Raw genomic sequence first — 21,359 nt, 5'->3', positions numbered from 1 at the left:
CTTCCATTATATATAATTTTTATCATCGTCTTTCATCATATAAGCTCGAGCGACTTGAACATTGTCACGTATACACCCTTTCATCCCTCATCCACTATGCCGCTGTCAAACATTCGAATGCTCGCTCACCTCTCGCCTCCCAGCAGGTCAGACAAAGCCTCTTCCTCCGGTGGACCATCTTCGCCAAGAAGGAAACGAAGTGCCGCTGATCTTCGCCGATTCGTCACCACCTTTTTGCCCAGCATGGGGTCCGGCGCCCAAGTCAACCATAACCCTCATCCCTCCTTGAACCTTCTCGTACTACTCCCCTCCGCAGCTCATTTACATCAACTGCCTTCACCCCCCAGTCGACCATCAGGCTTGTTATCTAGGAAATCAAGTTCGACCGTACCTTCTTTACAGAGTATCAGAGCGGGTGAAGCTATCTCTTCGACATCGTCCTCACCGGCATACAAAGGTAGAAATGGGGATGATGCTCAGGGTCCAAGTAGTTCGGTCATGGCTAGTAGGAGGTTGAGTCTCGCTCCGGGTTTAGGTGCAGGTGCACCATTGGTATCCTCAAATATGGATTTGGATCTGATTTCACCCACTTCAACACCTATACCAGGAGGAGCTGGATCCTCAACAATGACACCATCAAGTCCAATAGATAAACATACTGTGCCGCCTCCCTTTGGATCGAAATCAATCACACCACCTGGATCAGGTTCAGCAGCATCTTCCACTCAGACTTCACCCAACCCCTCGTCGATTCCTGCATTTGGAGCGAGACGATCGACTGGAACTGGGTCATCTAGATTATCAAGAAGAAGGCCTGTCACAGCTACTACCTCGAGTGGAATCGCCAGTACCATCGCCCCCGCGTTGATGGGCATACCAGGTGGAAGAGCCAGCTTGGCTGTACCTCCTGGACTAGGTGGTGTGTCCCATTCGAACAGGACGAGACCCGGTTGGGAGGCGGATGAGGTGATTGGTACATTACGAGGAAGTGGGATGGAAGGTGAGTGAAATTTCTTGTCTTTGAAAGGGACCCCATTTCTTCACCTTCACCTTCACCTTTCACGATCAAAGGATGGATATCATGTTTCATATCCGAATGAGGATCAGATCAGGCACTTGATCAGTCAAAGATCCGTGCGATTCCTCTCACCTTCTTGTTCCTGAGCTACCAGGTGGTTTGTGTGTAGACTTTGATGGCCCTGGTGGTGCTGAGAGCATGATCCGTGCGGGAAAGACATTTTTAGAGCGTTTTCCAGTGTGTGCCAGGCTAGGAGAATGGAAAACACGGAAGATCGACATGACATGGTCATCGTTCACCGCTTGGACCCTTGTCCCCTCTTCCGCTGCGAACATGATGGTGGTGCTCAACAGGACATACTTGTACATGTCTTTTCTCAAGCATTCGCCCTTGCTTCTTTATACTCCTACTCCTGATATATCCATAAGATCGCCAGTGATGGTTGATACATGATCTACCATGTCCCATCCCTCGGGCGATATTCGTTTCCGTAGATCGACGTAGATCAACCTAACTCGATCGTTCCTCACCTCTTCGTTTTCTTTCTTTCTTTCTCCTTCTTCTCTTGAACCTTTTGATTTATGGATACAAAATGATCATTGATGGCTAACTTCGCATCCCTATCCACCACAGTCACCGTCATACGACACGCTTCTCATCTTCCAGCTGTACTCGACCCTTCTTCCCACTCATCCTTCCAAGCACCTCCCATAGTCCGATCAAACGACCCTAACGAACCACTGACTCAAGTCGTACTCGTCCCATTGACCGATTCACCCGCTTTCCCCTCGCTATCTCTACTATTGCAACAAGGTACAACCCCTACCGCAGTGTGCTTCCAGCAAGATCTGCTGGATCGAGCCAAAAGGTCAGAAGACGAATGGCTACCTGGCGCTGTAGAACAGATCCGATCGATAAGCAACATGCCACACACTCCCAGTCATCCTTCTTCCACCTCATCCACCACCGCCGAACCACCAGTCATAATCGCATATTCCGCCAATCCTGCGTTGTCCCAAGCTGCCATCAACGCATGTATCAATGCGGGCGCTGCTGGTGTGATCAAACCGCCTTATGAGCTCGACACTGCTGACTTGGTCATGCGGATCGTCACCGCATACCGAGAGGGAAAACCACTATCTACCAATCCTTCACCTCCTTTAGGTCGAACGCCTTCCCCTCTCTCCCAATCACGATCACCTCTTGGTACACCGCGAAGTGAAGAAACTACCGTGGTCCTCCCTCCTACTGCACTTGATATGGGAGCAGAGCATGAGGGGGAAAGAGTTCTCGGTGCAGCAGTATCAGGTGGACCGAATGGACATCGTAAATCGTCTAGTGGAAGTTGGAACACTGAACCAGTCAAACGATCGTCAATCTCTGGTCCAGGTAGGAAATCATCTCTGACTACTAACAATAGTGGAACACTGTCGCCCCCACCTATGACATCAGACACACTCGCTTCCAAGTTATCTTTCCCACCTCTACCATTAGACTTCTCTTTACCTCAGCCGTACCCCTATGCCATGGAATGCAATCCCCGAAGGCGAAGTGTGGATATTGGTGGATTGTCACTAGCAATCAAACGAGCTTCTTTGGCTTTTGAAGATACCTCAAATCCCATTGGAACTACCCTTTCACAAATCAAGGAAGGATATTCCTTCCCTCCCTCCACACCCACCAAGAAGAAGTCGAGTAACGAACCTGCTCAAGTTGACGAGAGCGAAGGCCAAGGCTCGGAATTGGCGGAGTTGTTGAGTGCCATGTTCTGTCATTCTATGACTACGATCGAAGTTCAGATGAGCGATTATGAAGCGTGAGTGATTTTGTGTAATTGGAATATGCTAAGCTAATCGGAATGATGTTATGTAGACTATCTGCTCCTTTGAATCAAGAACATCGAGAAAAGTTGGTCCGCGAGTTGTCAACTTGGAATTTCAAACCTCACCACTTACCTGAAGGTGACCTGTATCGAGTAGCATGTTTGATGTTCGAGAGCGTTTTGAGTATAAAGGGACTGAAAGAGATGGACATTAGTAGGGGTGAGTATAGTGTAATTTATCACACATACAAAGTCGTGTATCTCTAACGCTTCAAATAGACCAAATCAACCGACTTCTCTTTGCGATTCGAGCGATTTATCACGCTCCCAACCCATATCACAACTATGTCCATGCCATCGATGTCCTCCAGGCTACATACATGTTCCTCGCTCAAATCGGTGTTGCACCTCCTTTCTCTTATATGCGCGATTGGACACCGGAGAAACCCGCTTGGCAACGTTCAGACCCATCTGACCGGGAGATAAGCGTAGGGACGAGGAGAGCTAGAGAAGTCATGAGACCCCAGGATGTGTTGGGTGTGCTGGTAGCTGCGATGGGACATGATGTTGGACATCCAGGGTTGAGTAACGCTTTTATGGTGAGTATACCGAGTTCGCTTCCAGAAATCGTCAGTACTGATATGTAGGAATTCTCTTCAGAAAAACGCAAAGGTTCCCTTATCCCAAGTATACGATGACAAGTCGGTTCTCGAAAACATGCACTGCATGCTGATCGTTCAACTACTTCGAAAACATGGATTCGGGTTCCTCATTGAAGGTGCACCTAATTCTCCAACTCAGACGATCGATCAAAAGGGATTCCGAAGGGTATTGTACTCTACTGTTTTAGCTACCGATATGAGTCTACATTTCGCTTGGATACAGCGATTGAAGGATTTCGATGAGGGTTTGAGGGAAGGGGAAATAGGGGAAGATGAATATGATAGAGTTATGATTTGTCAAGCTCTAATCAAATGTGCAGATATCAGCAATCCAGTGAGTAGTAATTGCATACGGGAAGGAAGCTTCTTGTACATATATTGACATTGGTGATGTCGTGTAGACTCGACCAATCGACGTATCTCAACATTGGTCATCCGTCTTACTTGAAGAGTGGGCCAAACAAGCTTCTTTAGAATCCGATTTGGAATTACCGGTCTCAGTGGTAGCCTCGGCCGATGCGGCATTACAAGCTAAAGGTCAAATTGGATTCATCGATTTGTTCACTTTACCGCTATTCGAAGCTGTATCAGAAGCTTTACCTGAACTTCAAGTTTATGCTGATTCATGTGCGGATAACCGGGATATTTGGCAAAGAAGACTAGATACACTTACTGCTCCTCCTCCAGAGGATCAGGTGGATGTCCAAGTGGAAGAACAGATGATCCAACCTTTGGTCGAAGGTGCATCTCACGATGAAAGGTTCAGAACTCTTTTCCCGTTGTTATTACCTACGACGTTAATTGCGGGATTAGATGAATGGGCTTCTTCAACAACCACAACCACGACGGATCTCACTCCACCTACGCCTACTTCTTTGAATACCGAGAAAGACTCGCAACATCCCCAATCGCCCGCCGCCAAGACTATTAGATCGGTGTACAAGGCGAAATTGGCTGCACAAGCTCCCAGAGGAAGAGTTACATCTAGTTCTTGGGCTAGAAGTTTGACAGAGTGGAACGAAGGTAGAAGGATGTCGACACCTGAAGTGGTTGTTTCAAGGGATCAATTCTCCTCATGAGGAAGGTTTTCGGCAAGACATAATTTCAGATATATAATTGCATCAATTTTTCTTATTGCTTCATAACTCATCTCACTTACATCAAGTTGTATTATTTATTTCGTGATTCTCATCTCATCTAGATCATTTCATCATCTCTTCACATCCATCGTCATATCTCCATATCCATTTCCATCTTCATTTCGCATATACATCAAGTATCTACAATTATTTATCGATAAATACAATGTAGCATGTATGACTAACTTACTTCGATCCAGAAAAGACTCGTTGATGTTGTGATCTGATCATGACTATACCGTTATTGAGGATGACAGTATCATCATTCGTGGTGTTGACCTGATGATTCGGTTATCAATGTTTACTTGATAAATCAGGACTACAGAATTTTATAATCTTTACAATTCTCTACAATGGATGATCTTGCTGTGATTAATTATGAGGATTCAAATTGATATTTATAAGCAGAGAGATGTACTTGGTTGGGTATTGTCGTCGACGTTACTGTACGGGTAGAATACGAAAGAAAAGATTAATGTATCGTATTGTCGACTCTTTACTTATTGACAAAACAAATATATGTTATTTTGAGATTCAACAGGTTCAACATATGATATGCATACGATTATTACTAAGCTCCACCTCATCAGATGAGGAGATAAGGAATCGACATTGCAGAGTCTCGATAATGTATCATGCACTTCTCGCACTCGATGTAGATTCTTTACCTTGTCCATCCGTCGATAGCAGTTCAGAAACATCCTTTGTGGCAGGACCGAAACATTCAGTCCAATGAGAAGGATCATTCCAAAATTCACTATAGCTTTACTATCAGCTCGAATTAGACTAAGAAATCTTCAAGGCTCACTTTATCATAAAGCGCTCCGCAACAGTAAAATTATCTCCGCACCGAGTTATGTACGGTGGAAGTGGTGCAATGACCTTTCGATATGTCTTATCACCACAGTCGTCTGGAAATACCCATATTCCTGCTGATTTCGTACGTCTAGTCGACTCAAAAAATACTGATAGTGGTAATGGTATTGACGAAGACTGGGTTGCAGTATAGGCGGTGGTACGGACGTTGTTATCGGTGTGTATAGAACCTTCTGTGGATTGTTTTGCGGTCATTTTGTTTGTGTTGGATAATGAAGGTGAGCTATGAGTACGGTAATGTATGGGATGGTAGTTGTAGAAATGAAGAAAAGTGAGAAAGAAAGAACAAATCATCTGTTCTCATATATGCTATTGATAGAATGAAAGACCTTCTCCAGATGACGAGGTATTGATTCGCCTTCTCGTTCTTTGTTTAAACGTGGAAAGTTCCTTTGTCATCTAACCCTTATTTGGAAAACTTGCTCTTGTATGGTACATATCATTCAGTAGCCTTTTCGCTCATGTTTTCTTCTGCGACACAATGAAAGGTGCCGCACTGTATCAGTCAGCACCAAGATAACATCGACGAGCCTCATGTCAGCTCAAATAGGTAAGCCGTTACAGGTACTATCGAAATTCACCTCTGACGAATTGAAATTTAGCATCATCGCTCATTTGCTGCATGGGTGAAGTATTTATCAACAGATATGACTTCCATATACCATCTCTCATCACTTTCCTAGATATATCATCCCCCAGGAAAAGCTGATTTAAGCTTGATATGGCTCAGCCTCAATTGCCGGTGACGAACTAGAGTTTTGCCGGATCATCGACAGGGGATCCGAACCAGTCTTCGTAATTTCTGTTACCCCAAAATTGACTACTCGTATGAGATGAATTAAAGAAAAGAGAGAGGTACAATCAGTTGGCGATACTGTACAGTATGTCATTCTAATGTGAATGAATACACTCACCGGATCGCCAAGTGGGTAACGATGTCAGTGGCTTTGCTGGTCGACCAGGGAGGTAGGTCGTCGGTCCTTTTACGATACGTAGTGGTGTTCGTATCTTTGTCTGTAAAGGACCAAATGTCATTTGGGTGTTCTCTTACTGTGCGATCCGACAAAGGGACAGGAATTTCCTGAAGGACAGTAGAAGCAGTAGTATCCCCGCTGGTAGATTGCTCGTTAGTTTCTGGAGTCATGGTAGTAAATCCAATACCTTATAGATTGATAGCGTTGTTGAGATTGTCTGCTGGCGATGAGTGGCGAGAAAACGAGATTAGCTATCTTATATACCTTTACCTTGACAAAGTAGCGGTGCGAGAAGCTACAGAAGAACAGAAGTATAATGAGACTAATCCTTTCTAAGGTGATTTCGTCATTGCAAAACTTGAGACAGCGTCATACCCTCCTTGAATCTTCGTAAACTCGAAAGGAACGGGATGTACGTTTCGCGTCTAACGGTAAATGTTTGCTATTTTATCGATGTTCAAGCAATGCAATGTCCTTTTCCCTTTACAACCATTGTTCAGAACGTTAGTGGAACTCCCTTGAGATCACACCCCGGTTTGAATGATAGGGTTCTGGACGGTTTCGTGTACTGTATTCAACGTATCATCCCGGATGGGCTCCTTAGGACATTGGAAGGGTCTTGTATTGTGTGTGAGTATCAAGACAAAGGCAATAAATGTATCTACCAATCTCGATATCCATCTGTCATAACACTTTTCGTAATCAGTTCAAAAGCCTTCCGACATGCACTTCTACCAGGAGATGTTTTAATCAAGTACCTAGCTAATCATCTTTCGGAACAGATGAAAACATGATGCATCACGCTGTATATGAATATGTGTATTACCTCGATATAAGATCATAGAGCTGATGTGAGAATCAGTCAAATTGGAAGATATACAAATCAGCTTGGTCTAACTAGGATTGCTGCTACCATCGAGTTTATCCAAATTGTCGACCGAAGGACCGAAGTGAACCCCCGATCCCGGCTCATAATTCCAGAACATCCTGATGAAGCACAAGCACATACATCACAGTATGAGTAGCGGGATTAGCACTCGGTTCGATCTGAGTCGTCCTGATGCTTCACTCACTGGGTAGCTGGTGCCGACCCCATTTGATCGGTGATGTATCTTGGCAGCGTTCCGATTACTTCACGATAAGTAGTGACACCGCTTCTATCAGTGAATGACCAGATCCTGTCATTGACCGCTTGGGCGGTAGATCCATGGGGCAGTGTATGGATTTCACTGTCACTATATCCAGTGTGAGTGATACGGGTACCGTTGGAGTCTTGTGCTGCCATATTAGGTAAGAAAGGTTAGTCTGTGGATTAAAAGTTGTATAAGGCAGTATTTCAAAGCGGGATCGGAGATGATCAGATCAAAGTGTTCGTATCCAGTGGCGACGATAAGAGATTGTCGACCTGCTTATATACCATGAGTGACGGATGAGTGAACACCCCAATCCGAGAATGTGCGAATGCGGTGTGACCGGTCCTTTGTAGCAGTAGCAGTGCATGACATCAGAGTCATTGTTATTCTGGCTTCTGCTTCTGTGTGAGGGGTGTTGAATGCGAGTGTTCACAGTGCACAAGGAGTGTCCCGGTTCAGGGTTTTGATGCTTGAATGGGTCGGTGGAGGTGGTCCATGCGTTGTTGGTCGTCGGTCGAGGTCTGTGAGTGTATAGCGTGTGTATGATATGCCATGACAGTATCATTGGAGATGAAAGGAAGGCATCAGTAAGTAAAGGTTGAGAGAGTACTACGATCATGAATTCACACCGCTCGAACATCACTCATAAGTATACCATACCAGGTAGATCTTTCTACCCGCACCAGATTCCACTAGACACCTGGCACTGACGAGGTTAATGTCAACGTCATAACAATCCAACCCAACGTTGTCAAACAAATCTGCCCTTCAACGCTGTATCTAATGGAAGACTTGGCCATCTTGACCTACGTTTCGTCACTTCTTGTCGATGGTCATATCGATGTTCAACTCCAGAATGGCCTACAATCAGTACAATAACAGGCATTCAATGTATTCACCTCCTCCTGAGAATACCCCTCATCGGACCCAAAGACCATACTCTACAGTATACCCTCCTTCTTCGAACGACTTCATTCAACCTCCTCCACCACCCAGACCATCCTCAGCATATATAGCACCTTTTCCTGGTCAGTCACACAATGATCATCCCACTTATCAACCTCCCTACCCTCCGGTAAATAACGACAATCCACCTCAGCGATACTCATCTTTAAACCCAAACATGGGACAGGCATTGTATCAACCTCAGCCTGTGTCGCTGGTCGATCCTCCCGATATCTTACCTCCTAGATCATCATCGTTATCTGCACCAGAATTAGAAAACTATACTGAGGGGAATTACAGCAATGTGAGTTGTCGATGTCTCACATCTGAATCAACACCGCGTGGATGGTCGTTCAGCCTTTTCAATTCCTCACCAAAGTTGTCATGGCTAACGAAATGCATTACTGCTTAGAATGCTTCTCAGCACTACAATACCCCGTTATACCCCCCTTTAACACCATCAAAAACTCCTTACCAAGCTCCCTTCGACCTACAAAGCCAAACCTTTAACTCACCACCACCCGAGCCAGGTGCTCAAGGCTTCTCACCGGCCCGTCACCACACTCCATCGATCGCATCTAGTTTATCTTCACTCGTTCTCGATACAAGCGATATGCAGCATCAAGCATTTCCCTCATCTTCCTCCTCTTCATTGTCATCCGCATCTGCCGCTACCGAACCACCACGTACAGTCTCTTTGCCTACCATCGAAGGTCTGCAAAGCGATGCGGCTACACTAGATGCAGCGGAGGATATGGATGAGGTACTATGGGCGCAGGACGTACTTCGATTGGTAGATAGACAATTGACCCCTAGTGGAGGGGGTGGTCCAACAGATTTCACTCATTCAGAATCTTCTCCAACTAACATTTCCAGATTATCGCCAAGCCTGAAAGACCTATTGGAAAATGCCGTCCCCATAATCATCGTCGTCTCCACATCACCTAATACAAAAGCCTCAGCATTGGCTTTATATCTGAAAGCGAAATTGCAATCTTCGGGAATATGTCAAGAGATGTTACCTAGAAATCAAAGATTGGCTTTTAAAGATTTCGAAAGTGCTGCTAGAAATGGCGAAACGAGGGGTTGGTTCAGGCTTGGAAGGGATTACGAAGGTGTGAATGATATGAGTAGGGCAAAGGATTGTTATGAACGAGGAATGAAAAGGGGCGATTGTGAATGCACTTACGTGAGTGAGATGATATGCCTACCATTATTGTCTTTTAGATATCGCCGAGTATTGAAAACCCATCTTGCAGGAAGATTGACTGATTGTGATTGATCCACTTACAGCGAATGGGGATGGCCCATCTCCTTGGTCAACTCAACCTCCCTACAAACCCTTCCACCGCTCTATCACTCCTCCGTCAAGCTTCAGATAATTCTACCGTCGATTTTCCCCAGCCTTCATACGTGTACGGAATGCTCCTAGCAGGGGAATTGTCGGTACCAACGGAAATACCGGCCAACTTGGTTTTACCACCTACTTCGGTCCCCTCCGAGGCATTGTATTCTCAATGGACATTAGCCAGAGATGCTATAGAAAGAGCGGCATACTTCTCTTACCCGCCTGCGCAGTATAAAGCTGGTCATTTATACGAGCATGCGGAGTTGGGTACACCATACGACCCGCTGGTCAGTGTCAATTGGTATACCTACGCAAGCAAGAATGGAGAGAAGGAAGCGGATATGGCTCTATCTAAATGGTTTTTATGTGGAGCAGAGGGGCATTTCCCAAAGAATGAAAGTTTGGCTAGAACATTTGCGGAAAAGGCTGCAAGGAAGAATCACCCGAATGGATGTTTCGCTTTGGGATATTACTTCGAGTGAGTGGCACGACTACGGAGTAGGTCGTTTTGGTATAAGTGCTTACCCAATGACTACTTCTACTTTCATTGTTCAGACTCGGTGTTGGGGGAAGGAGAGATCTAGACCAAGCTAAGAAATGGTATCAGAAGGTGAGTAACGATCTATCCGAAGTTTTCCATTCATTATCTCGCTAATGATACCTCGGGTGGCGAATATAGGCCGCCAATCTAGGTAACACTGATGCTCCACTGCGATTATCCGCTCTATCGGCCCCTGTACCCACCTCAATATCCATGGCCGAGCATGAGACCCGCTTGAACGATACTTTGGTCCGACGTCGTACTCAAGCTAAAATTCGGTCTGATCGACAATCAATCTCTCGACCTACTCGTCGACATAATCAACAGGCTCCACAGCAAGCTACGCCAATGCCTATGCCACAAGCTTACACCTCACCTAGACCACCCGAATGGGATCACCGTCAAGCTACACCGGTAAATGTGCCCATGCCTATGCCTATGCCTACATCTTCTCCGTCACCCATCTCCCCGGCAATAAGGGTAGGACAAATCATGTCTCCCAACATCAACAATACGGGGTATATACCTTCTTCCAACTCGTTCCCTAGCAGACCACCAATCCCTCATCAATCTTTCAACCAGGGTCCAAACTTGGATAAACACAATCAGACTTTCCCAAATAATCGAAGACCCCAACAAGGAAGGATCGATGAGAATGGAAGACGTCGACCTCCATCGGGTGTTTCTACCAGTACTTCGTTGAGTGATTTACCGATCCCCGACGAAAGGAATAAACCACCAAAGAAGGAAGCTCAGACTTTTGCGGAGATGGGATTTCAAAGTAAACCTGTAGAAGAGGAGGGATGTGTGGTCATGTAGTTGGATAGGTGCATTACGTATATCGCGAATGCAGTATGCATGTACTGTAATCTAGGATATCAAGATGTACCTTATCATATCAAGTTGAACATGATCTACCATCGACACTATGAGCACCGTGTTAGCCGTGTTAGAGATCCTTTCAGTGGTCATCTGTTGATGATCAACTAATCCGTTGATCATTTTTGACTTCGATAGGGGTACGATCAGTATCAGTATCATCAGTAATTCCATCGCCAGGATCCATCACTACCAAACCATACCTACCCTCTTACTCCCCTGCCTTCCGTTCTCAATCAATTAAATCCATCCGGTTTCCTCTCCACATCTGCGTCCTCCCTCCAGGTAAAGGTTTATGAAACCTTACTGTGAGATCTTCATATTCTCCAATCCAAGTTTCTGCAAAAGCATCAAGTGGGCATTTCTCATTTGAGTCAGTTCTGTAGTATGTTGTATGTCCGTTGCAAGTTGTCTTTAGCCGTACTATGTCACCTCGATTATACATTATATTGAGAAATGATTGAAGTGCTCTACATTGCACACCGCACGGTCAATGTTACCACAGTCGGCCGTCGGAAGTATTGAGCAGATAAAGCTGTTACTCACGTTACTACCCGTGAATTTTCGCTAGTCTCGCGATGTTCATACCATTCCCCATGAGGTACGTAAATGAATTGGCCATCAGAGTCAAGGAAGGTAGTTTCCTTGCTATTCGTTATCGATGTTCTGATGGCGCTCTTATGAATTTTATATCTAGGAAAATAAGATTATCATCCTGAACAACCCCTTATCGAAGAGAGAATGATGCCAAGCAGAGTAAGATGGTATATAAAGCACATACACGATATTTTTAGATGATTCGCCACTTGCAGATTCGCCTTGGGTGTTTTCATTCGAGACGTCCTCATCAGGCTGGGTTCCTGACCTTGAGGTAACATCAAGGTCAGTGTATTGTGTTTGATGATCTGTCATGTGAGTAGTCGGTTCAGTGGATGAGTATGGTTGAATGAGAACGGTATTCTAAAGATATCTGACTTCTGTTAGGTTTAGTGACAGATGATGAACGAACATCTGACCATCGTGCTGAGTATCAGGTGAAGCACCTTCCTTTGGTTTTCTGACCATCCCTCAGTACGAGTATAGCTCGGAATCGAGAGAAGAAAGGTGAGTGTGAGTATGTGTCCCATGCTCTCCATCGTCCGACAAGTCTCCTCCTCCTCCGTCTTTTCCGGCGGATTTGATTATCTAAGATCAAGATTCATGATCAAGATCATCGGTCCGGACCGACGCCTGCTATAAATACTCGCCCGCACTTGAAATAACGATAAATCACATCATCATCAGCTCCTTCTTGCTTCTCTCCTGTGTAAAACATATATATTCGCAGGATTATAGCCGTTCATGTACATAGTATCTAATATCACTCGAAGTATCCTACGAAATCAGTCAAGTTCTGTAAGAAGTATGTCAACTCAAATTCCCAAGACTATCAAAGCTATCCAGGTGAGTCTCCAACGCTTCTCAGCCCGAAGCTAGATACATGTGCGGCTTACTAAGCAGGAGATAGGTCGACAAAGTCGGTGGACCAGAGGTCAACGTGTTGAGAGAGATACCTACGCCGGTACCTAAGGAGAACGAGGTGTTGATCAAGGTCCAGTGGAGGTGAGTCCATTCAACGTCCTTTTCCCCAGAGGTTCTTTTGGCTGATGTGGTTTGTAGTGGTGTGAATTACATTGATAATTGTTAGTAACCTCTCTATCGTAGCAGCACATTGTTGACACACTTCGTCCAATTAGATTTCCGATCAGGATTGTACCCTGTCCAACACCCTTACACTGTAGGCCAAGATGCAGTGGGCACGCTCGTCCAAGCACCTGAAGGGTACCCCATCAAAGTGGGCAGTAGGGTATTCACCACTGCTGGAAGTGCTTTTGCAGAATACCTAGTAGCTTCCAGAGATAGAGTCGCGGCTCTTCCTGAAGACATTGATCCTAAAGATGGTGTATCGATGGCTACTCAGGGATTGACCGCCTTGTACCTCCTCAAGGAGAGTTATCCAGTTAAGAAAGGTGATTGGATATTGAATAGAGCTGCCGCGGGTGGTGTGGGGTTGATCTTGACTCAGGTGAGTGTTTTCATCTTAATCAGTCCATGAGTCATACTCATTCACGAACAAAAGCGTATTTATTGATATGGGTTACATGCTAATTCATATGATAGATCGCCAAATATCTCGGTGTCAATGTCATTGGAACTGTATCTTCCCAATCCAAAGTCGACACAGTCAAGCAATCTGGCGCGGACCACGTATTACTCTCGAGCGATTCATCCGAATCGAACGTGAAGAAGGTACTTGAATTGACAGGTGGTCAAGGTGTACATGCCGTTTATGATGGTGTTGGAAAGGACACTTGGGAAGAGGATTTCGAAGTGGTAAGGAGAAAAGGAACAATTGTGACTTATGGGAATGCTTCGGTGAGTGACATCGTCATTGCTATCTTATTGCAAAAGCAATGTAAGATATATCAGGCGTGTGTAGGTCGTAGATTGACTTTTGTTCTGGATATACTAGGGTGCGGTCCCACCATTCCCTGCCACGAAACTCTCACCCAAAGCCCTCAAGGTCACTCGGCCAACCTTGTTTGCCGTAGTGAAAACCCAAGAGGAATGGGACGAGTATACTTCCGAATTGATCGATATCACCAAGAAAGCCAAGATTCATTATGCTGTTCATAAGGAATATGGATTTTCGGCTGAAGATGTCATCCAGGCTCAAAAGGATATACAAGGAAGGGGAACCGCTGGGAAATTGTTGATCAAAATATCAGAGTAGAGAAGAAATCAGAAATATGTAGAAATATTGGAAGTATGACGTGAGAAGTAACTTGATTATGAGATACATGCGAATGTGGTTATGTATATTTATCCCTTAACTAAAGAAGCTACAACGAAACTTGCTGCACTACCTATAGCTAGACCAGTGACCAAGCAGAAACTTGCCAATGTACCAGCCACGTCCCTCTCGTCTTCCTCTATCCTCTTATTCAGCTCTGGCGAAGAAGCTACGATCATACATAATGAACCGATGTACCCGTTCGTCAATCCCAATAATATGATTATCAGGAAATATATCAGATCTGAATTGAATACAGGAGTGGATGTTCGAGAGGTCGTATTGCACAGGAAGATCAGGGGTATGAACAGTGTACGCAAGAGTGATAAGAATAGTATACGTGGTGGGGAGGTAGTGAATAGGAGTGAAATTGAGGGTAAGTAGGTACGACCACAGTAATCGCCGACTAATAATGCAGGATTAGCAAGAGCTTCATCTACTAAATGGACTCGATTCAATCGGTTGAGTTAGTCGGGAACTCACTGTTGAATAGCAAGAAATGTAGGGGGATAAAAACGTCTGGTTGGAGTAATCGAGGTGTGGGCTGATGGGTTGATACAATCATCGTTGTGATTGGTGGGAAGATCGACTGGAGACACATTAAATGAGCACAGACCCCCTCTCATCAGGTATACTTTCGCTTCAATGTCACCTGATGCTGGATTGAGTAACCAGCAAGCATGTGATGTTGAGGAAACCCTACTCACCAAAGTAACGATGAACACCCATGCCACAGCAACCATCAACAGTGAATTCTTCTTGAACACCTTCCTAGTCAACCCTTTTTTCTCTTCTCTTGGATTATCTTCAGGTAACATAGTGCTTGTAGAGTTGGTTATACTTGAATATTCAGGATGATCCATCAGATACCTATGAGCGACTAGACAAGCCATCGTACCGATTGATCCTGCTGCCCACAATCCTACACCAGCCATCGTCGAGGCTTTGCTGCCTTTCTCTTCTTGTTTGTTCCGAGTAGCAATGATGGCTAGGATAAGTTGAACGAGTGAGACCAGTACGGCTATACCACCTTGACCTGACATCACGGCCAGTATCTCCTTGGATCCCCATAATGCCGATAAGGCGAATACACCTGATTGAAGGTATGCCGTAGAGATTGATAGTATCACGGTGGCCAGGACGATCGTAGGGAATAGTAGCTGGGGGGATAATGATGGTAGGATTAATGGAAGTAAGGGGAAGGTGAGGATCATCGCTGTTACCAAGAGTAAGAGCAATGACCAATGTATTCGTTTGGATGGTGAGGTCTATGCGCAACCATTTACGATGTCAGCGGTCAGCAAACTTCGAAGATAAATAAGACTTACATCCCCTACGTTCCTCTGAGCTAGACCGAGGAAGAACAAATTACCAAAGCAGTACGAAGATGAGACGTAGCTCGCAAGATTTGATTTGACACTTGAACTGGAATCGGGAGGGAAGAACGTGATGAAGAGCGGTATCGTACAGATGAGAGCTGTCATATGCTCTAAATCAGCTTTGTATCCCACGCAGATATGGAGTTCGAACAGCTTACCATTCCAGCTCATCAATACACCTGCACCGAGTACCCAGAAAGACAGATATACTTTTGGTTCATGTCGGATGTCCTTGAGTCCATCTCGTTCTCGATGAGAAGAAGCGTCGTCCCCAACCGACAGGGGTTCGTACTCTCCTGCATTCACCCTTGATTCCTCTGAGGGCGTAGCGAGGAGAGATCTCAGTGATTTGAACATGATTTGTTCTGGATATGCAATGTATATGATTTGGAGTGAATGAACAGAGTCAATGTGTACGATGGGTTAGTATCCAGTTGTTGATGATGATGCACTCGTATCGGGCGTTTGCGAATGATTCCATAACTTTACTTACACTTTAAACACTCGCTACACCTCAATCAATCTCTTCTTCTCTTTCCTGTCCAACCTTATTCAATCTGACCACACTTTGCATTCACCTTGCTCCCTTTGATTCCTGCTCTTCATCCTTGGGAGCGCATCGACATGTCCGATCCTTCAGATTCTTCTCTGAAGATCCCAGACGGAGATTCGAATATCGTTGAAGACCCAAAACTCTCGACACCTCAACCACAACCACTTACACTAGAACCCGCCGCTTCTTCACCTGTCATTCCTACTTCTGCCCTTATCCAGTCTTCTCCTGTCATCCCTCAATCGATACCCACATCATCCACTGCGAATATAATGTCGTCCGCACCGGTCGAAATGCCTACATTCACACCATACATACCTAATACAGGTGTAAACGGTAGAAGGGCAAGTTCTAGTGGTAAAGCAGCTAACGGACAGCATAGGAGCGTAGGGTGGGTGATATCTTTACCGTATCCTCCACATTGGTATACATAGATAACTGATCCACAATATTGCTCAATACTGTAGTCCTGAACTGTCTACCCCGTCGAAATTATCGCAAGCATCAGGAGGTATTTTTGTACCAACCGGAGAACCACCGTATGAACCACCTCTTGATATCGTATATCCACCTGACAAGATCCCAAATCCACATTGGGGCGATATGACTCCTCAACCTATCATCGAAAATTTTCCTGCGAATTCTCTCTATAGACCTAAATATCTACCGGCTGATATAGATGACAGGCTGGATAAGAAAAGTGTTTGGATCGGGGTGGAGAAGGAGAGTGGTGAGTGCCCCATTTATTTTTTCGTTCAATACGCTTCAACGTCGTGAAATTCCCTGCTTGCAACATACAGCTTTTGCTGATGAGGCCTCCTCATACTGCAGCACGCGCAGTGTACTTCCTCCCTCCAACATGCCAATGCTGTAAGAATCCCGCGGTAGCCCAACACTGCGATCGTGGGTGGCCAAACTGTGCTAGATGTATAGGAAGAGGAGTGACATGTATACCTGGTAAAGCATGGGGGATGATGCGTCCAAAAGGTAAACGTCGGAATCTCAAAGCGGAAATGGGAAGAACGAAACTACCTAATGAAGGTACTTCAACCCCTATCAAGAATGGAACCTCTTCATCTTCACAACCTAAATCTACACCGTCATCTTCGGCTAAAGGTAAAGGTAAAGCAGTTCAGCCAGACAACAGCCATCCTGATCTTCTCCACGAACCTATAAATCTCGATCAATCGATGTCGACCAATGATGAAAAGGAAAAGCCCAGGAAGAAGAGGAGGCTTTCTGGAGGGGCGGGCGGAGAAATCGGTGTTAAGCGTATACGGCGTAAATCCCATCGAGACTCCACCAGCATGTTACCACACACTTCCAGTCGCCCTCTCTCTGCAGCCGACCGCCAGTATTTCTCAAGATTAGAAGATAACGCTAGGAAACCACCTTTGACAGATATGCATGGTCCTTGCCCCGTATGGGCTAAGACCAGAGGATCATTACATGCTGCTTGCGAATATCTGCGAAATCCAAGGGCGACAGCAGGTGCTAGTGTCGAGATCGGTGTCGGTGGGATAGCGAGAGGAGTGGTACTGGAAGGAGATATACCGGATGCTCAAGGTGCATACTGGGGTACGGGCAAAGATACGGGCACTATCATCACTGCAATGTAAGTTGTTTCTACTCTAGTTAAAAATCCACGCTAAATTGTCCATCGCTATAGTGGTCCTTCTAGAAAGCAGAATTCGGATTACCATCAAGACCTAAATGGGTCGGATCCCCCTGCACCGATTTCCCAAGAGCCTTTGGGAGGACCCCGTATGCAATCATTCACACCTCCTCTCAACATTTTTCCACCTTCCCAAAGTCGAGCATTGGCGGCTAGTACTCAGAATCAGATCAAACAAGAAAATTCTACTGTCGGTAAAGATGTGAAGGAAGCACCCGAAGTTGAAGCCTTGCTCATGGCTCACAGAGCTCGAACGCCTGTGGCTTTAGCTGTCGCTCAGGATTACACGGCTGTGCCTTTCAAAGTACCCAGACCATTTATTGTCCTGGGCTGGTTTTGGATAACCGATGCTTGGGTAAGTTCTTGTATGCTAGGATCGCAGTGAGTCGTATGCTAATGCTAGATCATAGCCTGAGCCTGTCATGCCCGAAGTACAACTTTTCCATGCTCAGCAGAACCGGCCCATCGGACCTCCTGAATCTATCATTTGGAAATTTAGATTTGAATGGTGTACTGGCGGAAGACAGGGTGTACCATGGTGGAGTTCGGTGGCGCAACCGACACGTCCCACCGCGTTACCGCCTACATACACTGAGGAAGCTGAATGGCAGATATCCGGATCGGGCTGTGGTTCAACAACTGTCCAATCGCCTTCGTCAGGTCCATCAACGAATGTCAATCGTGTATACCAGTACATCTGCCCGCAGTGTAAACATATCTCGACCAAAGTTTATCGGGATGGTGATATATGCTTGAATGAACGATGCCCCTGGTTCTTTGGAGATGCTTCCAGTCTTGCAAGTGAGTTCACCTTCTACACTCATCAATCTCTGTCCGATGCGCCTCGGTATGCTGATTATGTATATCACAGACCATATCGGACCAATCACCAATATTCCTTTCCCTCTTCTGCCCAGAACTCGAGTCTTGCCTGAAACGCTCGGTCTTCAACTTCGACCTCCTGAACCTTCGGGTATAAGCCACGACATTACCCAATCGCATGCTGGACGCGAGTTCTGGAAAGGTTGGGTATGTCATAAGTGTGGTTCTGCGCAGGAGAGGTATAAGTGGGCTGGATGGTCTTGCGAAGCTTGTGGAGTGAGTTTCTTATCGTGTTGAGTAAAATATCGATATGATAAATTGACTGGTCGTGCATAGAATTCTGTTAAACCACCTCGACGGATATACACCGCAGAAGACTTACGTCCACCTTCACGTCCGGTATGTACCTCCACGCGACAGGATGATGGCTATGCCTCGATTCCATTCGAGGTCAATCGCTCATGGTCACTTTTTGATAACGACATAAAGGTTGTCAAGCATGCTTTGGAACCACTCATCTTTGGATCCAACTGCGAAGCGCATCACATTCTTGCTCATGAAGGTCAAGGTGTTAATAGTATCGCCGGAGACGCTTTGAAGAAATTACAAATGCAGGGAGAGGATGAGATACCCATGAGGAGATATACGGCAGTGACCACTCGAAGACGTAAGTATTGAATTGGCCTTGTCCGTACTTCTCTTCACCCGCTAAACCTTTTCATCCATAGCGGCGGAACTTACGATGTCGCTATTCTACACTTACCTGTGCGGACCCGAATCCTATCCTATCAACGCTTTTCCAACATACCGATCAGCGCATTGGTCAAATGTCCCTCCTGTCTGTCTCGAGATTGTAGATCTCATCAATGATAGATCCGGCAAGTGCTTCCCGGGTGAACGAGAGTAAGTGTCCACAACAATTCAGGTCAGACCTGAGGTATACTGACGGGCTGCCTAGATTTGATAGCCTTCTAATCGCTGCCAATCCTCCTGGCCTAGCTACCACTCTGTACCCGGTATGTGCTCTGTATCCTTCTTAATCAGTTTGGACATCCCGCTAATACCTTGTATGTACAGAAAATCGAGATTGAACCATCCTCATACATGTCAATTCTGTTCCTCGGCTCAGATGCGACTGTTTGTATCAGGCAATATGGCACCAAGCAAGGATCAATTACCGTACAGCATGGAGATATATTGGGATTCAAGTTGGGTACAGAGGTCATGGAAATTTCACTTCGAATGGAGAATTTCGGTTTCTGTAAGTGGACTATCAGAAAAGCCTACAGCATCTGTGAGCTAATGAGATTCTGTATAGTCTGCATTGCTCGTCATGGCAATTTGAATGACGTAGTTGCACCTCAAACCGCTACTTCCGAATCGAGATTATCAACCGATAGTTCCCTCCCTCACGTGCACAGCGACTTCAACCCTTCATCTTCTGTCGATCCATCATCAGCCACTTTGCCCCGTATCGAATCGATTCCAGTCGAAGATATTTCAGTCTCAAAGAGTAAAGACAAGAAATCCACCTCAGCACGTTCAAAGGCCCGAGCTGTATCACCTCCACTCGTAAAACCTGCCGAGTTAGTTCTCAAGAATTGGTATATCGGTGCATACCCTCTTGACCCCTTACAACCTCTTAGGATATTACCTCCTTACCGACCCGCCGAGGGGGATTTGGATTCTAGTAAAGTGGTTATCTTGGGTGATAAGAAGGATTGGATTCAGCTGGAACCACGTGCTTTATCACCGTTACCGGGTTATGACGATTTACGACCTGATCCACCTCCTGTTCAGCAGAAATCTACAGCAGGGGGTGGAGGAAAGAAAGGAAAGAACAGTACGCCAGTCAGTGTGACGAAGAAGAAAGGAAGAGGGCCAGGACCTCGGGCGAGTGTAAGCGGTACACCTGCTAGTACTGCTACGGCGGACCAGGAAGAGGATACAAAAAGTATCGGAGGGACGCCCAGTGCGAGAGGAGGAAAGAGGGGAAGAGGACGAGGACGAAAGTCTATCAACTAAGGAGGTCAATATCATATAATACATAATATGATATGATGTATCTTGTTACAGTACGTCTTTCCATGGACAGAGGACTTCGAAATTGCAAGAATCAGTTTCCTTACAAAATGATGTATCAGATACAGCCGTGAGCTTCTTACCCCGTTACAAGTTTGTATGGTTGAGTGAAACAGTATTTCGAGTCATCATTCGAATAAAGGAGGTGGGTTGTCGATTTTCCCTATGACCCCAAAGACTTATGTGTCTTCTAAGCAAGAAAAGGTAAAAATAGCAATCAATTCGATCGTTGTTCATCATACCTGTCTGGAACACTCGACAAGTAGTACTTGCACATTTTCATTATGGCTGATAGACAAGATACCACAGCTCAAGGAGGATCCAAGGAAGGTACCAGCAGTGCGAAGTCCGGCAAAGGCACCGTCATTCTGGCAAGATATGAAGACCCCTCACGCCAAGGTGAAGTGGCGACCTATGTAGACGGTTTGATCGGCGCTCAGGCTTTCATGTCGCATACCGGATCAAGATCGAAAGGAATCTCGCCCGACGATTTCACGAAAGTGTCAATTCTTTCACAACTCTTTCTCACTCACACTTACAGTATGATCCGTACTGGATTGAGATGCCACTGAGTGAGCTGAATTTGTTCTTTTTTAAACTTTTCTGTTATGATGCACAGAGGAAAATCGTGAGCTGTACCCTTGTCGATTCAGACCGATGAAGACAAACCGTTTGGTC

At 45.6% G+C, this 21,359-nt stretch overlaps 6 protein-coding genes across 6 annotated transcripts; 4 read left to right on the top strand and 2 right to left on the bottom strand.

Moving 5' to 3' along the window:
- Positions 1–96: 96 nt before the first annotated feature.
- L199_008589 (uncharacterized protein) lies at positions 97–4,581 on the top strand (the record flags this gene model as incomplete). Its single annotated transcript, XM_064894268.1, has 6 exons — positions 97–1,000; positions 1,652–2,834; positions 2,891–3,060; positions 3,120–3,439; positions 3,501–3,836; positions 3,904–4,581. 6 exons carry the CDS (start codon positions 97–99, stop codon positions 4,579–4,581), a joined length of 3,591 nt encoding a protein of 1,196 aa, XP_064750340.1.
- Positions 4,582–7,384: 2,803 nt separating this feature from the next.
- Positions 7,385–7,776, bottom strand: L199_008588 (uncharacterized protein; the record flags this gene model as incomplete). Its single annotated transcript, XM_064894267.1, has 2 exons — positions 7,385–7,478; positions 7,565–7,776. The coding sequence occupies 2 exons, from the start codon at positions 7,774–7,776 to the stop codon at positions 7,385–7,387; spliced, it is 306 nt and encodes a 101-aa protein (XP_064750339.1).
- A 704-nt stretch (positions 7,777–8,480) lies between these two features.
- Positions 8,481–11,277, top strand: L199_008587 (uncharacterized protein; the record flags this gene model as incomplete). Its single annotated transcript, XM_064894266.1, has 5 exons — positions 8,481–8,873; positions 8,982–9,758; positions 9,863–10,395; positions 10,473–10,527; positions 10,597–11,277. The coding sequence occupies 5 exons, from the start codon at positions 8,481–8,483 to the stop codon at positions 11,275–11,277; spliced, it is 2,439 nt and encodes an 812-aa protein (XP_064750338.1).
- Positions 11,278–12,741: 1,464 nt separating this feature from the next.
- Positions 12,742–14,110, top strand: L199_008586 (uncharacterized protein; the record flags this gene model as incomplete). Its single annotated transcript, XM_064894265.1, has 6 exons — positions 12,742–12,780; positions 12,845–12,939; positions 12,997–13,019; positions 13,074–13,402; positions 13,498–13,752; positions 13,850–14,110. 6 exons carry the CDS (start codon positions 12,742–12,744, stop codon positions 14,108–14,110), a joined length of 1,002 nt encoding a protein of 333 aa, XP_064750337.1.
- Positions 14,111–14,199: 89 nt separating this feature from the next.
- Positions 14,200–15,906, bottom strand: L199_008585 (uncharacterized protein; the record flags this gene model as incomplete). Its single annotated transcript, XM_064894264.1, has 5 exons — positions 14,200–14,576; positions 14,654–14,759; positions 14,878–15,438; positions 15,499–15,647; positions 15,708–15,906. The coding sequence occupies 5 exons, from the start codon at positions 15,904–15,906 to the stop codon at positions 14,200–14,202; spliced, it is 1,392 nt and encodes a 463-aa protein (XP_064750336.1).
- A 267-nt stretch (positions 15,907–16,173) lies between these two features.
- On the top strand, positions 16,174–20,624 carry L199_008584 (uncharacterized protein; the record flags this gene model as incomplete). The annotated part of the gene is made up of 11 exons (XM_064894263.1): positions 16,174–16,493; positions 16,570–16,832; positions 16,934–17,717; positions 17,772–18,132; positions 18,188–18,578; positions 18,649–18,875; positions 18,936–19,266; positions 19,328–19,502; positions 19,558–19,615; positions 19,677–19,860; positions 19,918–20,624. The coding sequence occupies 11 exons, from the start codon at positions 16,174–16,176 to the stop codon at positions 20,622–20,624; spliced, it is 3,801 nt and encodes a 1,266-aa protein (XP_064750335.1).
- Between the last annotated feature and the right edge of the window lie 735 nt (positions 20,625–21,359).

Source organism: Kwoniella botswanensis, chromosome 3 (assembly GCF_036426115.1).
Source record: "Kwoniella botswanensis chromosome 3, complete sequence".
Classification (NCBI taxonomy): domain Eukaryota; kingdom Fungi; phylum Basidiomycota; class Tremellomycetes; order Tremellales; family Cryptococcaceae; genus Kwoniella; species Kwoniella botswanensis.
This window is presented reverse-complemented; position numbering and strand designations above follow the sequence as displayed.